General features: G+C 34.2%; 1 protein-coding gene across 1 annotated transcript; it reads right to left on the reverse strand.

Moving 5' to 3' along the window:
- Positions 1-2,441: 2,441 nt before the first annotated feature.
- On the reverse strand, positions 2,442-6,329 carry LOC125837792 (protein PLASTID MOVEMENT IMPAIRED 1-RELATED 1). Its single transcript, XM_049516865.1, has 3 exons — positions 6,312-6,329; positions 3,749-6,048; positions 2,442-3,639 (listed from the first exon to the last, which is right to left on the reverse strand). The coding sequence occupies exons 2-3, from the start codon at positions 6,031-6,033 to the stop codon at positions 2,478-2,480; spliced, it is 3,447 nt and encodes a 1,148-aa protein (XP_049372822.1). The 5' UTR covers positions 6,034-6,048; positions 6,312-6,329; the 3' UTR covers positions 2,442-2,477.
- Between the last annotated feature and the right edge of the window lie 10,099 nt (positions 6,330-16,428).

Genomic DNA, 16,428 nt, shown 5'->3' on the forward strand with positions numbered 1-16,428 from the left:
CTTAGATGCATCATATATCTATTTCTGTTATTAACTCTATCTGCTATGCTACTCTTGTGGGTTATCAACTACTTAATTAGATTATGTATTGTCCATTTAAGATTGTGTAATATAATAATCTAGCTGTGTTCACCCACTTTGATTTGTCGAGAAGAACCTCTCTTGTTGGTATAGAGTCATTTACATACCTAAACAGGAGCTATGGGTAAGAATGAATATAAAGCAAAAAGAGAGGTCTCTGTCAGCTGGAGATAGTCCTGTCACCTGTGTAACAATTTCCTTGCACAATCTGTCTGCTAAAGAAGTCCCTCTTTGAAATCTACTGATCACATTTCTGTCTCTCCAAAACAAATATACCAATAGTCCACTGCCCAGATTTTCTTCAGGGTAATGAATAAAGGGAGTTAATTCCGAGATAAATTTTCAGTATCCGTTAGTCCCTTGTTTGATTATAAAGTATGTGATAACTTATCTCACGAAAAAGACATAAAGTCACAACTGAAGTTGTCTCGAATTTTCAAAACGACACCTTAACTTTGCAATCGTCCTATTACCCCACTAAACAATTTTGAACAGATATTATTATATCATTTTTCGATCAACACCAGATTTTAAGAAGCAAGTGTGTTCACACACCAATCATTGCATGACACGTGTTAATTTAATTAATTTTTTTTTTCATTTTTAGGGTTTTCTTTATTTCTCTCTTTCTTATTTTTTGACTTATTTTAATTTTGATTTCATCTTAAATTTCACTTCATCTTCCACCTCCCACTTCATCCCTCTATTTTCTTTCTTTTTCTTCACCTCCCACCCTCACCCCAACCCTCCATGTCAAGTCACTCCACTCCCATTTTCTTTTCTTTTCTTTTTCTTCTTCTTCTCTGGTCAAATTCATTATAAAATTCATACTATTTTTTAGACTTTATTGAATTATTGATAACAAAATTAATTATTTTTCTAAGAAAATTTAAAATTATGAAGGTATCATCAACTACTCCTTTTCATATATAACTTCAAAATTAGAAATGATAATTTTAAAAGAATCAATGAATTTCTCGAAATTTGAAAGAACTTAATTGAAATTGGATAAAAAAACTATATGATACTTCCTAATCATCTTGAAATCTAATGGGTTTATCAAATTGTTCGAAATGTAAGAAAATATTTTGATAAAGTTTTAAAATTAAAGAGAGTAAAACTAATATAGTAAAAAAGGAAGGTGAAGTTGTGATAAAAATGGTGGCATTGAAAGTGAGAAGCTTCAATGGAAATGACAATGAATTTTTGAAGAAGAAGGAAGAAAGGAAGAGAAAAAATAAAAAGGAAAAAAAGTTAAAATAATAAGAAAATATAGTTTATAATAAAATACTTGTAAAAATAAAATTATATTAGTTATTTTAGATTGTTCACTCTCTTTGAGAGAGTGCACACCACTCTCTATGTCAGGTGGACAAAAAATGATATAATATCTGTTCAAAATTGTTTAGTGGGGTAATAAGACGATTGCAAAGTTAAGGTGTTTGTTTGAAAATCCGAGACAACTTTAGTGGTGACTTTATGTCTTTTCTCCACGATTAATTATTAGTACTGGGATAATTTATCTCTACTTTTGGGTGGAATTGTAAACATGACAAAAGTATTCCTTTAAATTCTTTTTATACATCATATTTCATTTCCATGTATATTCACATTATTTTTAGTACTATGTATATAATATCCACAACTTTCGCTACTTGTTATTTTTATGAAAATTCTTCATATTTTTCTACTAAGAAATTTCACTATATAAATATAATCTTCATTTATGAATTTATTTGACTATTTCTTATGTTTGTTTACATACTGAATTACATATCTTACAATTTAAGAGTGTCACGTGCTTAAATGAAATGATACAAATAATAAATCATCTTTTACTTTAACAATTTAAGATGTAAGTTTTGTTTTTAAACAAACACAGTACAATCACGAGAATGCACATACAAAATATTTAAGCTAAATATTATTATTTTTGTTTGAATAGAATAAAGCAAAAGAGTGAATAAAAAATAACTCGTCTCTAGTATTCAAACCAAATGAGTAGTAGCTCCTGAACACAAATAACTTAAAACATATGCTGAAATAGGTTATGACTTATGCTAATAGAAATATGATTCAAAGGAAAATCACAACATCAGGAACAAATCTTCTATTATTACCAGGAATCACACGATTCTCAGTACATGACAACAGCTAACCATGTACAAAATCAAGCACATTTACAAAAGAGAACAAAAACTTAGCAATATATTCCTTGACAACTGCACAAACATACACTGGTTCAGCACAATCGCAATGGACGTACAGAGACATTTAGGCAGAGCACGTCAATCCTTTGTCTCCTGCACAACTCACAAGCTCTTTCATGTTCAATATAAACTTGCAGCTGCATTTGGGTGGTCACTTCGTCCCAATGAATAACAAAGTTTCCACCACTACCTCAGTCTGATTGTTTCATTAGGTAGTATCACATTTGGATTCCGGATATGTGGATTTAGTGCTGCTATATCCTTCCATTTAGTGCCTGTACCATGAACCCTAGAAGATATGCTCCATAGTGTATCACCAGGCTGCACAGTGGTTGTTGCTGATGAAGCAGCTTCCTTTGAAGATTTGTTAGCAGCCTTTGACTTCATAAATGGATGTTTATTTTTCTTTCCCATTCCATTAGCAACCAACCAACGAGAGCCAGACTGTTCTTGAGTTGTGGAACCCCATAATTTCTTTTTACCTTGCTCACTCTTCAGACCTGCAACATGCACTTCAGTTATTTTGTACTGTGCGATTGACTCAACCTCGGGGATTTTCTCTTCTTTGATGTCCACATTCGAGTCATTTTTCGGAGGTGCAGATTCATCGTCATCATCTTCATTGTTGTTTCTAACCTCAGAAACTGTGCTGTATATCTTAGGTTTAGGTGGTACAAACACTCTCTCTACCTGGACAAGAGCAAGCATAGGTGTACCAACTGGCTCATAATTCCGCAAGGGATCACGGAGCTGCACCATTAGTGCCACTGTAAAGTTGTTTCCCAGCAAACCACATTTCCTACTCTTTCCGCGTCTCTTCTCTCCCTTTGACCTGCCCTGAAACAAGTCTGTGCTGATAGCATGATGAGCTGCCAGCAGTTTGGAGGTTCGCTCGCTAATCTCATCTTCATCGTCAATCTCTCCCGAGTCCAACCTCATCCATTCATCAAGTGTCAGAGATAAGCCCATAAGCCCATCAACGTCATCACCATTGTCTTTAATGTCCAGAAGCTTCAATCCACCTGCCCCTTCCAGACCTACTGCTCCACCCAGATTGACCTTCTGTCCCTCAAAGGCTGAATACTTGCCAATAGATTGAGCACTGATGTTTGAAGGCGCATCCTCATCTGACATGCCTGTCTGTATTCTCAAACCCTCAATTGAAAGGGCTTCAATTTTATCCATTGCCAAAGGAGCAAGATCTTCCAAGGATACATATTCGGCGTCCATGTGAGTGGTAGAACTTGTTTCCAACTTACTAGACATTGGTCCATGCGATTCTGCCTTTTTACTTTGAATGTTTTCCATATTTTGCCCAAATTCAAACTCATGTTGGAATAAATCTTGTCTGCAAAACAATTTCATAAAAGAAATAAGTAGGTGCAAGTATATGTATATTTGCAGTAAGGAAACAGCAACCCAACTCTAAAATGCAACATGTAAACAGAACAACAAACCTTTCAGGTCCTAAGCTCGGTGCATTTTCCCAGGCAATTTGTTCCACTGTCTTCCCAGTTATATCTTCCAAAGGCATTAATTTACTTGCCTGCATCGAGAGCTTTTCTATTCCAATGGAGGCCAAGTGCTGCAGTATGTCCATTATACCAGACCCCATTTCTGCAGGCACCACCAACGGACTGGATACCTGCATTATTAAACTCCCTCCACTCTTAGCATCATTGAAAATTGCAGGATTCATTGACCTTAAGAATCCTCCATTTTTAGTTTGTAGCAAGTTTCCTAGGCCTTCTCCAAGAGGAGGCAATTGGTAAGGGTCTTCAGGAGGCATATCGATTGGGCTGCCAAAACCACAAGAGCTTTTTGGTGGAGAACATTCAAATGACTTCTCATTCAAGCCCCATTCACGCATCAAAGCCTCGGTCTCCAAGTCCTCCAACATGTAAGCTCTTGTTTTGTTACTTGTTTCCTCAATTGCTATCTTGGGTATCTCCTCATACGATTGTGCAGAAGATGAGTAACCGAAATTCTCAGAGATGCTCCTCCACTGAGATACACTTGGAGCATCAGAAGAAAATTCTTCAATGTCCATATCAAGGTTAAACAAAGAACACCCACCAGCCAGAGTGTCCTTCTCAAATTGCCTCAATAATCGTTCTCGTGGGGAATCAGGCTCGCTCTCAGAACTTGGGCCAAATGGACTATGCTCAATCCCTAGCATATCCAGGAAATCACTAGCCACGGATTCAGTAATGTAATCCACGCTGAGGGATTTTCCCTTCCTAAGCTCTTTATAGTTCTCTTTAGCGTCCAAGTAACCATCATTATTTATAACTTCATTCTCATGTTCCTGAGAGTATAATCCCTCGTTTTCCAAGTCAGAGAAACTGTTTAATGCAGATTCCAATTCTCTCATAATTAATTCTTTTGCTGACTCATCTGTCTCAAAATTGTTGGCACTCACTGCAAGGTCTTCATTCTCACTGTCAAGACCCTTGGCCAATAGTACAGGCTGGGCCTCCTCTTCAATGGCCATCTTCAAGGTACTATCAGGTACAAGTCTTTCTGTCACAGCATCATCAACAGATTTCACCGAATCGTCTTCTTTTCCCTCCAGTTCCTTCAAAGGATGTTCTATGCCTTGCTCTATAACAGAAAAATCACCAATTTCACACTCGTTTTCAACATTTCCCTTCACAGGATCTGATAACAAGGCCAATTCTGGTTTGAGGTTATCAACAGTATTAGAGAACACATCAATCTCTGGTTTGAACTCAAATGAAGCTTCCAACTTCTCTTCCTCAAACTTCTGATACAGCACTTCTACAGATTTGTAGAGGGCAGAATTCGGCACCGGTAAAATCTCATGAAGATCTTTTACATCTTCTGCAGACTGCTGTGAATAAGAAGACCAAGCAGGAAGGCTTCCAGATCGCCTTATTATGCTCAGCTCATCACTTTCCTCAGATTGTGCAAGAAGCTTTGCCGCACCACTGTTCTGCCTCAAGTTCCGCCCCTCAAGAACATCCCTATTGCTAGGAAGCGTGCCAGATGTGTTCCCATTTCCCACTATATGATACCCAAAACTAACATTCATACTTGCCCCTTTAGCCTTACCTGACAATTTGAAACTAGTTGTCCACTTACCTGAGCTTCTCTCATCCTCCAATTCTTCCAGTGTAAGAGGAAGCAACCTGGTAAGGTCAACCCGATGCTTCCCCAAGTCAAGTTCAGGAGTAGCGCAAACTGAAGCATACAACAAACAATGTTTTGCCTCATACTTTGCTGAATGATGAGGACCATTCCTACTGCCATATATAGAACATGTATAACTCAACTCTTCCTCAAACTCAGCTACACCTTCACAAACCAACACAGGACATGTCATCAACTCACCATCTCGCCTCCTCCAATGCACGACAAGACTAAGGTCATTAAAAAATGCTGGTATCCCTTCAATGCAATGGACTTGAAGCGAAAAACAGCAATTGAACCTTTGGTTTTTAACATGAGTTAATGACTTTAAGCTCTTCCAACTCCATGTGGACTTCTTATTACTATCCTTCTCTAATAAATCTCTACCACTATCTTTATTCTTCGACTTGGGCTCCGGTAAACGTGCTCTCCCAACAGACTTAGAACGACTACTGGCCGTAGACATCAAAAGCCGAGGTTGGGTTTTATCCAAATATAGGGCTTTACTTATAGTTTCAATATCATTCAACAACTTCCCATTTCCAGGCTTCTCACCAATTTTTTTCCTAGAATCCATTCTTGATAACATTCTTCTCCACAAAAACTACAAAATTAACACAACTTAAAAATTACCCACAATCCAAAATGAAATCTTGAAAATACAATTAAAAAAAAATCAATAAAATTTAACAAATTAGAAACTTAAACAATAGCTCCATGCCTAAGCAAGATTAGAACAAAGTCTTTCACCGACCCAGATCAGATTAGTTCAATTGCGTCTGAATCAAAACCTTGAAGCACAGATTCATCTTCCATGTTTAAATTGCGAAGAAAAAACTTGATCAAAATAATTGAGGAAGTTCTTACCAGAGGAGTAAGCGATGCTCAAGAAGAGTGATTGTCTGAAGGACTTCTTCTTCTTCTTCTTCTCTCTCTCTTTCTCTTTCTCTCTCTGTTTTGGCGTGACGATGTTTCATTCGAAGTTTCAAAATTATAAAATTATACGATACGACTGGAAGTGGAGAAGAGTATTTGTCACACTCACTCCTCTACTTATTAATATATATATTTACACTACCAATACTTTAGTTTGTATATTTCGTATTTAGCCCCATATGTTATACACTCACACACTCAACACTACCTCTTTTGGCGATAAATTATCCTGATTATACATGGTTAAAATTATGCGATTTTAAACTTTATTAGTTAAATCATGGCCCCCCCTACTGCTCATACCATTGCTCAAATTGCTATGCCTACCTTCATTTTATCCCCCTCTGTTATAATCTGTGAGACACTTTGATTTGTTTAAAATTAATAACAACTGAAATCACGATGTATAAAATAATATTTTAGTATTTTTTCAAACGTATTGACAACTATAACGTGTAATATCTATGTACTTTTGTAGTACACAAAGTAATTTTTTGAAGAGTTATTTTAGTAGAAAGTTCATTATTTCTTTTCTTAGTTCCTAATACAAGTCCGATATATTTTATTGAATTAATCTTTTTCGTCATATATAAAATGCTAGGCAAATGTATAATATAAGCAATTCTTGAAATAGGAGAGCCTAAAAACACCTTCTTTTTTTTTTGAAAGATTACATCAATACACAACTTAAGATACCATAATCTCTAAAATCTCCTATCATATAAAAAAATAATAAAAATCCCCTATCGAATACATGATTATCCCCTCTCGGTTACATCCTTATACCCTCTCAGATACATCTCTCCCCTCTCGGATACATCCTTATCCCCCTCGGATACATCTATCCGCTCTCGAATACATCTCTCCTCTCTCAGATACATCCCTCCCATTAACTTGTGTATCATTTGCAATGTATCGAACAACCAAGGAATGTATTCGAGAGCAATGAAAATTTTGAAATTTTTATAATTGGAGAAACTTTCGAAATAAAATATAATTTTCCCGGATTTCTGTAAGCTTTTCTTCTTCTTCTTCTTCTTTTGTTTGGCCATTTGAGCCTTTTGCTTTTCAATATTGATCTATCTTTATGTGCTCTATAACAAGCCATCAAACCTTCTTTATGTAACCTTCTATGTCACATGCTATTATGATTAACCTTACATTTTGTAAGTTTATCTTATGAAGGAAGTGGTAAGGAAATAGAGAGAAAAGGGATAGTACTTCATATTCATTATTTTTCTCAATTATGATTGTTGAATTCTCAACTATTCACGATGTAATCATTATATGTGTCTAGGCTTTATGTTTGCAACATATCTTTTTATATTTTTATTCTTATCATTTTTTAGAAATGTTCATCTTTTTTTTAACTTTTTAATTGCTCAAATTCATAAACTTACTATCAAAGGTGAGAGATAATTATCACTCTATGCAATTCCCTTTGGCCAAGATATCCTTTTTAGTTATTACCACAGTTTAACTTTTTTATAGAATTCTCTGTTCCATAGATTCATAAATGGGTTCCAGAAGTAGATTTCACTGAGGAACAAATCCCTTGCCTATACAGAACTTATTATAATAATTTATGGGACAAGTTGATGAAGAAAGATCCTCAAACAAAGTCTTTATACGGACAAGAACTGTTGGATCTAATAACGAAAACCATACACGATTATAAATCAATTCCTAATAAAGGAATTATGACTGATGACTCAACCTCCGTAAAACATATGGCTAGAAAAATTTCTAATCATGATGAAGGAGAACAAAATGAAATGATTATGAATTATCTAGAAGAAGTAAAGAAAAAGATTCTTCTAAATATAAGTCATTACGCAAAATCAGATTCATCAATGCGTAGTGAAACAAGTGAAAATATGCACGAAGCACAACCATATGAAGAAGAAGCACCAGTGGATGCACTGAAGAAAGCCGAAGATTTTTTGGCAAAATTAAAGGACAAGATGTAAAAAGAAGTGTAAAGCTTATCCACGTCGGTAGCAGGCCCGCACTACTGTAGCAAACACTGTTCACCTACAGTAGATACACTGTTCACCTACAGGAGATACACTGCTCATGTACAGTAGATACACTATTACCAGGACCCAGATAGGGGCCCAGTATCCTGTACAAAGATGCTTTCTTTTTTCTATAAATAGGTTTGTTTTTCTTTAATTAGGGCAGGTTTTAGAAACCACCTCTTCTTGTTTACGTTTTTCTCTCGCTATTGTAACATCTTCTAAGTATTGTAAGCTTGCCGGACTTTGTTCGGAGCAATAAAGAGTGGTGTTTACTATAAGGTACTTCCTTTTATTTTCAGCTTTATCTTTTTATCTCTGAGTTAAGCCGTGACTATGTCCGGCTAAAAAATTATATCTATGCCGGATAACTAACTTCTCTTATATATAAACCATGAACGGATCTAAGCTTTATTTAAACATAGAAGAATTTTAGTATGGCTTCTCGACTTGGTTCTGAGATTGAGCTACAGTCGGATCTAGTACTACTTTTATTGGCTTTGTCTTTGTGACTCCGTCTGATGAGCCGTGGTTGTTAGCCCGAAAAGGAGTTTGATAAGTAGGGCGCCTGATACCCGGTTAGAACTATCAGACACATGGGTTCAATAAAAGTATGTATTAGCTTCTTGACAGGCCCTTTGCTTGGGTAAAATAATTAAACTATGCAGTCTGAGAAACTATGTTAAAATTCTTGTGTATTTCGATTCTTATGTAGTTGGACTATCTCTAAGGATATTGACTTGCTTGATCTATGACTGGGCGGACCACCGCCAGGTCAGTGATCCTGTATCGTTGGTATGTAAAAAGAAGTGTAAAGCTTATCCGCTTCGGTACCATGCCTAGGAACTTTCATGGTATATATAAATAATTGATGTGAAGAATTTCAGCATAAGATATATTCTCTCTTTTATGGATCAAGAAGATATTAAAAGTACTCGGTTAGAAGAGGTAGATATAGCTCAAAACCTTGATTTGTTAAACAAATGGACTATTCTGAAAGTTAATATAAAAACTATTTATGATTATGGTTGGTTTGATAAAATCTCAAATAAACAGTTGATTAAAACAACTGAGCAATCTTTGGCGTTAAACACGTCAGAACAAATTATTCGTTTATTAAATAAGCGTGATATTGAATTTTATAAATCTCAATATAAATTCTTGCATATTGGCATGGTTCAAATTGCTTTCAAGCCTTTGACTCTTAAAGGGTTACCAGAGACTTTCTTAGCTGCTCTTCGTGACGCAAGAAATCTTAATTTTCGACAGTCTTTGATGGGTTTGATATAATCTACAGTGGCCTATGGCCCAGTTTATTTTAATGCTCATCCAAATTTGCAGTTATCTTTGACTGATTCTAATATCTTAGATGCTTTAACTTTGAATGTTAAGACGCATGGCTATAACTATGCAGCTAGTTCTGAATTAATCTGCTTGTCATATAGAATTTATTATAAATTACTTGCTACTTTGAATCGTAGATGTAAGTTATATGATACATCTGATCAAACTATTTTGGTAGAAACTAATTTCGCCAGATTTAAGGTCACTATTAGAAGACCTATAAAATGGGAAGAAATTAATTTTCCTATCACTTGGATTCTAGATTCTGTTATACCCCTTGAACAACTGACAGATGCTGTCACCAATTCTGAATATTCTCATATTAGTTAAAATTTCGACAAAAAAATCTATATGCAGTTTGATGAAAAAAGTATTCCTTATAGTAGACATTCTTTTGCTTCTGATAGAAGACTGGCTATTCAACATATTTCTCCGATATAACCTTGTTATGGTCCAGCTAGAAATCGAGCTGCTTCATTACATACTTTATCAACAGTTATATCTGCAGAAAAATAAAAAATTAAAATTAATCCTCGGTTAAACATCGTTCAAACAAATGATAAATCATCTAATGTTTCTGATAAGATATTCCTTCTATATCCGATATGGATTTTAATTTTAATGATGCTTAATGATGAGAGAACATCAAATTGACTTTAGTCCAGGTTCACTAGCAAGAAAATATATTCAAAATGAATTTTTAAATGAAAAATGGAACCGGTTTAAAACTTGGTTTTTTGACACTTACAGTAGAGAAGATTTAAATAATATTTTTTCAAGAATTTTATGAAACTTGTGCATTACATAATCATATTATGTTCTTTGTGCCTTGGTTTATAACCACTTATTTACCTTTATTCATCAATGTTCTTGAACGATCTTACAAAGATGAATCAGGTAAAATTATTCAATCCATTTATCCTCCTCAAGCTCTGTTTATTTTACCAAATAATACGGGTATTACTTTTACTGCTTTTCATAAATTTATTGATAATGAGGTGCCGCAATAAGTATTTACGAGATTAATCAACTTATTTCTCAAAATAATTATTTGGGTTTGTATGTTAAAGTCATTGGTGAACATATTTGTTCTCTAGATAAGAAGTTAGATAATCTAACTAATCTTATTATTCAAATTGATGACAAGTTAAAATCAGCGAAACAAGTCTCTGAACAGGCATCTACGTCCAAATAGCCTGATGTCCCTATTCAAAGACCTCCTGAGATTCAGGATTTTATTCTTAGACCTCTTCATGATCTTGAAAGCCTTTTAGAAAAAAGTTTTCAGAATTTGATGCAAGTACGAAATCGATAAGCCTCGCTGATGATTTTGCAGATGAAATGGAAGCCACTTTCGCTTTCAAGACACAAGTGGAAATGGAAGTTAATAAACTTTATGGATATCCAAAGAAGAATAGTGGTAATACGTATGCTAGAAAACCTAGTATGCAAATTTACTATTATCCCAGACCAACTCCTCAAGATGTTTTAATAGAGGAAAGAGATTGGAATCAAACTAACACCTCTTATTGTGGAAGTGAGATTTATGAATGGAATCTCGATGGTTTGACTGATAGACAGTTAACTATTTTAGTTCATAGGATGCTTATGTATGGTACCATCTGCAAGAGCGTTAATAACACTGACAGGACTATTTGCAAAATGATTATTGCAGGTTTTACGGGTCAATTAAGAGGTTGGTGGGATAATTATATGACCCTTGATGCAAAGGCAGCAGTCATAAATGCTAAGGCTCTGGCCGAAGGAGTTGATAACCTAGGATTTGCTTTAGTTAAAAATAGAGAAGACGCTGTTTATACTTTAGTCTTGACCATCCTAGAACTTTTTAGTGGTAGATTTACCAATCAATATGAAACCATTAGATCTTTACTAAATGGTCTTAGATGTAGACATTTAGGTGAGTTTAGATGGTATAAAGACACTTATTTAAGTCGGGTAATGGAACTTCCCGAAAATGACTTAGAATTCTGGAAAGCCAAATTTATTGATGGTTTACCTTCTTTATTTGCAGAAAGAGTGAAAAAGACTCTTAGAGATCCGCAAGGAATTGTTCCCTATAATAATTTTACCTATGGAAATCTTAATGGGACTTGTACGCAAGAAGGCATAAATTTGTGCAATGAGTTAAAACTCTCAAGACAGCTAAAGATGGATAAGCTTAGAGAAAAGTCTCAATTGGGAGATTTTTGTACTCAGTTCGGTTTACCAGATGCTTCTAAAGGTACCAACCGAGAAACTTCTAAATCAGAATCTCATAGATCTCATCATAAGAAAAAAAGATCTAGGAGAAGGACTAGAGAAGAAAGAGATGAGCGTAAAGCTCATCGTAAATCTCATAGATTTACCAAGAATAGATCAAGGCGAGATCGTGATAAGATTAAGTGTTATAAATGTGAAAAATTTGGGCATATAGCTCCAAATTGTAAGCTAGAAAAGCTCAAGACTCTAGAACTTGATGATGATTCAAGAGAAGATTTATAGTTTTCTATATACTTCTGGTTCAGAATCATATTATGATGATTCTGAAGCAAGTTATGCAACAGAAGGTTCATCAAGATTCGAATGATGCTTGCAAATGTCATGGTGATGTTTGTCACTGCGAACATGATGATTTCTACAAGCTGCAATCTCAGTTCGAAGATATGATTATGTTCATATCACTGCAGACAATGTGATAGAACTTCTAAAGGAAGTTACCGATAATACTCTTCGTGAAAAGATCATTCAATTGGCTGCTAGTAAAACTAGATCTTCAACTAGTATTCCTAGTGATAAAAAGGTTAAAGATGAATTTAATTATTCTGCTCCTTACTCCTTGTCTGAAGTTCATAATAGGTTTGTTTTTCTTTAATTAGGGCAGGTTTTAGAAACCACCTCTTCTTGTTTACGTTTTTCTCTCTCTCTTGTAAAATCTTCTAAGTATTGTAAGCTTTCCGGACTTTGGCCGGAGCAATAAAGAGTGGTGTTTACTATAAGGTACTTCCTTTTATTTTCAGCTTTATCTTTTTATCTCTGAGTTAAGCCGTGACTATGTCCGGCTAAAAACTTATATCTATGCCGGATAACTAACTTCTATTTATATAAATCAGAACGGATCTAAGCTTTATTTAAACATAGAAGAATTTTAGTATGGCTTCTCGACTTGGTTCTGATAGTGAGCTACAGTCGGATCTAGTACTACTTTTATTGGCTTTGTCTTTGTGACTCCATCTGATGAGCCGTGGTTGTTAGCCTGAAATGGAGTTTGATAAGTAGGGCGCCTGATACCCGATTAGAACTATCAGACACATGGGCTCAATAAAAGTATGTATTAGCTTTTTGACAGGCCCTTTGCTTGGGTAAAATAATTAAACCATGCAGTCTGAGAAACTATGTTAAAATTCTTGTGTATTTCGATTCTTATGTAGTTGGACTACCTCTAAGGATATTGACTTGCTTGATCTATGACTGGGTGGACCACCGCTAGGTCAGTGATCCTGTATCGTTGGTGTCATAATAATAATAATAATAATAATAATAATAATAATAATAATAAATCTCCAAATCAGAAGCCATAGCATTATATATGGAGGAAGTAAGAAAAGATTTGATGAGAAATCTTGACATAGATATAAAAGATGATATCTCTATAGCATCAACAAGTCATACAAATGAAGAAGATGATAAAGAAGATGCATGCATTGCTGGGGTAGAAATCATAATTGGAAGAAGTCTCTTATAGAGACAATTCAAACTAGTCTAGCCTATGGACCAGTTTATTTTAATGCCTATCCTAATTTGCAAATTTCTTTACAGGATGAGAACTGATTTAGTTCTCTTATGTTAAATGTTAAACTTCATGGTTATGATTATATGCCTGGCACTGAAGTTGTTTGTATATGTTAGAGAATTTACTATAAATTATTGCATATATTAAATCCTATGTGTAAAGTAATTGATTTCAAAAATGAAACTATTTTAATAGAAACTAATTTTGATAAATCTAAAGTAGTTACTAGAAGACCTATCAAGTGGGAATAAGTTGATTTTCCACATGAATGGGTTATTGAGAATGCTACTCAACCTCAAAATAATATTAATACTGAGGTTTCTGAAATTGAATAGCTGAATGATGGAACTGTTAAAATAAGATTTTCTAAGCCAAATAACATGCTTATTGATAATCGTAGTAGCATGTCTTCTAGAATAACTAGATCTAACTCTTCTTATATATCCCCTGTTAAACCTGGTACAGGTTCCTTCTCGTGCTTCTACTTCTCAAATTAGAGAAACATATAGATGTGATAATATAAAAATTGATAAAGATAATATAGCTAGACCTATCCATAGAGCTAGTTCTGATTTAGATATAACTGAATCTGAAATGAATTTTCCAGATGGAATAACAGGTTAAAAATGGTTTTTTATGACTGACAAAATTATTGATTTTAGTCCGGGGTCTCCGGCAAGGGCTCGTATCGCTAAAGATTTTGAGCGAAAGAAATGGACACTTTTTAGAAAATGGTTTTTCAAAAACTTTACTAAAGTTGAACAACATGATTTTCAAGAAGAATTTTATAAAGATCTTATTGATTCTGGAATAAATCGTCTAGTTGCATTTGTTCCATGGTTTATGTGCAAACATGTTCATAACTATATTTCTATGCTTGAAAGAGATTTCACCTTAAGTAATGGAGAAATTAGTAAATCAGTCTTTCCTCCACAACAGTCTTTTCAAATTAATAAAAATGATAAGATTGTGAATTTTAATGCTTTTTCTAAATTATTTGAAAATGACGCTGCTTTAGTGACTGCTCAACATGTTAATGTCATGATTAAGTAGAATAATTATGCTAATATTTATATGAGCATTATGGGTGATCATATTGTCTCTTTAGATTATTTCCCTTTTACCTACTAAGTCAAAAGGAAAAGAGAAAATTGCTTATAGCAGTTTACAACCATCGCCAGAGATTGAAGACTTCAAGATTAAAGATTATTCAGATCTTGAGCATTTCTTGGAAAAGAAATTTAAAGGTGGTGGAGTTCAGCCTCTAAATGCTGAAAGCTTTGAAGAAGGAGATCCTAGTAGTAAGAAAGAATTTTATGATAGTCTTAATAAGATATCAGAAAAGTATGCTAGGAAACCGGTCCAAAGGATGTACTACTATCCCAGACCTACTCCACAAGATGTTTTATTAGAAGAATATGAACATATTATAACTAATAGTTATAATGGTAAAGAAATCTATGAATGGAACATAGATGGTTATACCGATAGACAAATTTATACAACTGTCCATAGAATGCTAATGTATAGTACTATCTGTAAAACCAACAAAAATAGTGATAAGACTATTGCTGATATGATAACAATAGGTTTTACTGGCCAATTGAAAGGATGGTGAATTATCTCAGCCAAGATCAAAGAGATAAAGTTCTTTTGGCGGTAAAACAAGAAGGAGAACAATTCACTCAGAACGCAGTTTATACACTAGTTCTGAATATTATTGAACATTTCTCAGGAAGATGGTCCGATAATAGTGAGACCATTAGAACTCTTCTACAAAATTTGAGATGTAAGACCCTTACATCGTTCAGGTACTATAAGAATGTTTTCCTTTGTAGAGTAATGGAATTACCAGAATGTAATAGCACTTATTGGAAATCCAAATTTATAGATGGATTACCAATTTTATTTGCAGAAAGAGTTAGGAAGGCCATTAGAGTGGATAATAATAGCATTAATTATGATGATTATACCTATGGGAAACTTATAAGTACCTGTGTACATGAAGGTTTATCCTTATGTAATGAAATCAAGTTGAATCAGCAGATTAAGCGACATCGCTTAAATGAAAGGAAACAATTAGGAGAATTTTGCGAACAATTCACATTTGATATTCCTAAACAAAAATCAAAAGACATGGATCCTTCTCATAAAAAGAAGAAATCGTCAAAAAGAGATTATGAAAAATGGAAAAAGAAGAGGATCGAGAAGAAGCTAAGAAGAGCTGAGGAAGGTAAAGGAGACTCTTCTAAAACAAAGAAAAAGTATCGCCAGAATTATAATAAATTAGATACTTGTCACAAATGTGGAAGATTTGGTCATTACACCAAGGATTGCAGAGTCAAGGAAAAAATTAAAAACCTTGACATAGAAGATAATCTTAAAGACTCTCTTTATAAGATTATGCTTAATTCTGACTCAGGAACAGAATATAGCAGTAGTGAAGAATCTTCAACAAGTGAAGATCTTAAAGCCCTTCAACAAGAAGATTATATGACTTCCGAAAAAGAATGCTCACCATGCCAACAAGGAATGACATGTGGAAAAGATAATGAAGAAGACGATCTTTATAAGATCTATGATCAATTTAAAGAAATGAGTCTCAATGTCATTGATAATGACAAAATTATAGAACTCTTACAAAACATTAAAGATCCTGAAATTAGCGCTCAGATCATTGATAAAATTAGCGATTCCAAAGAAAAAGACCATATTCTTGAAAAGGATCATATTCCGAAGGAGATTCCTACCAAAGAAGGTTCATATACCATGGCAGCGGTTAAAAATCTTTTATTAGAAAGGAGAAAAATGATAAGTTCTCCTACTACAATCAATGATTTGAAAGAAGAGATTGATAATCTCAAAGAAGACATTACTTGTCTTAAAGAAAAGAATG

This window comes from Solanum verrucosum, unplaced genomic scaffold (assembly GCF_900185275.1).
Source record: "Solanum verrucosum unplaced genomic scaffold, falcon-dt-bn FXZP01000197.1, whole genome shotgun sequence".
Classification (NCBI taxonomy): Eukaryota; Viridiplantae; Streptophyta; class Magnoliopsida; order Solanales; family Solanaceae; genus Solanum; species Solanum verrucosum.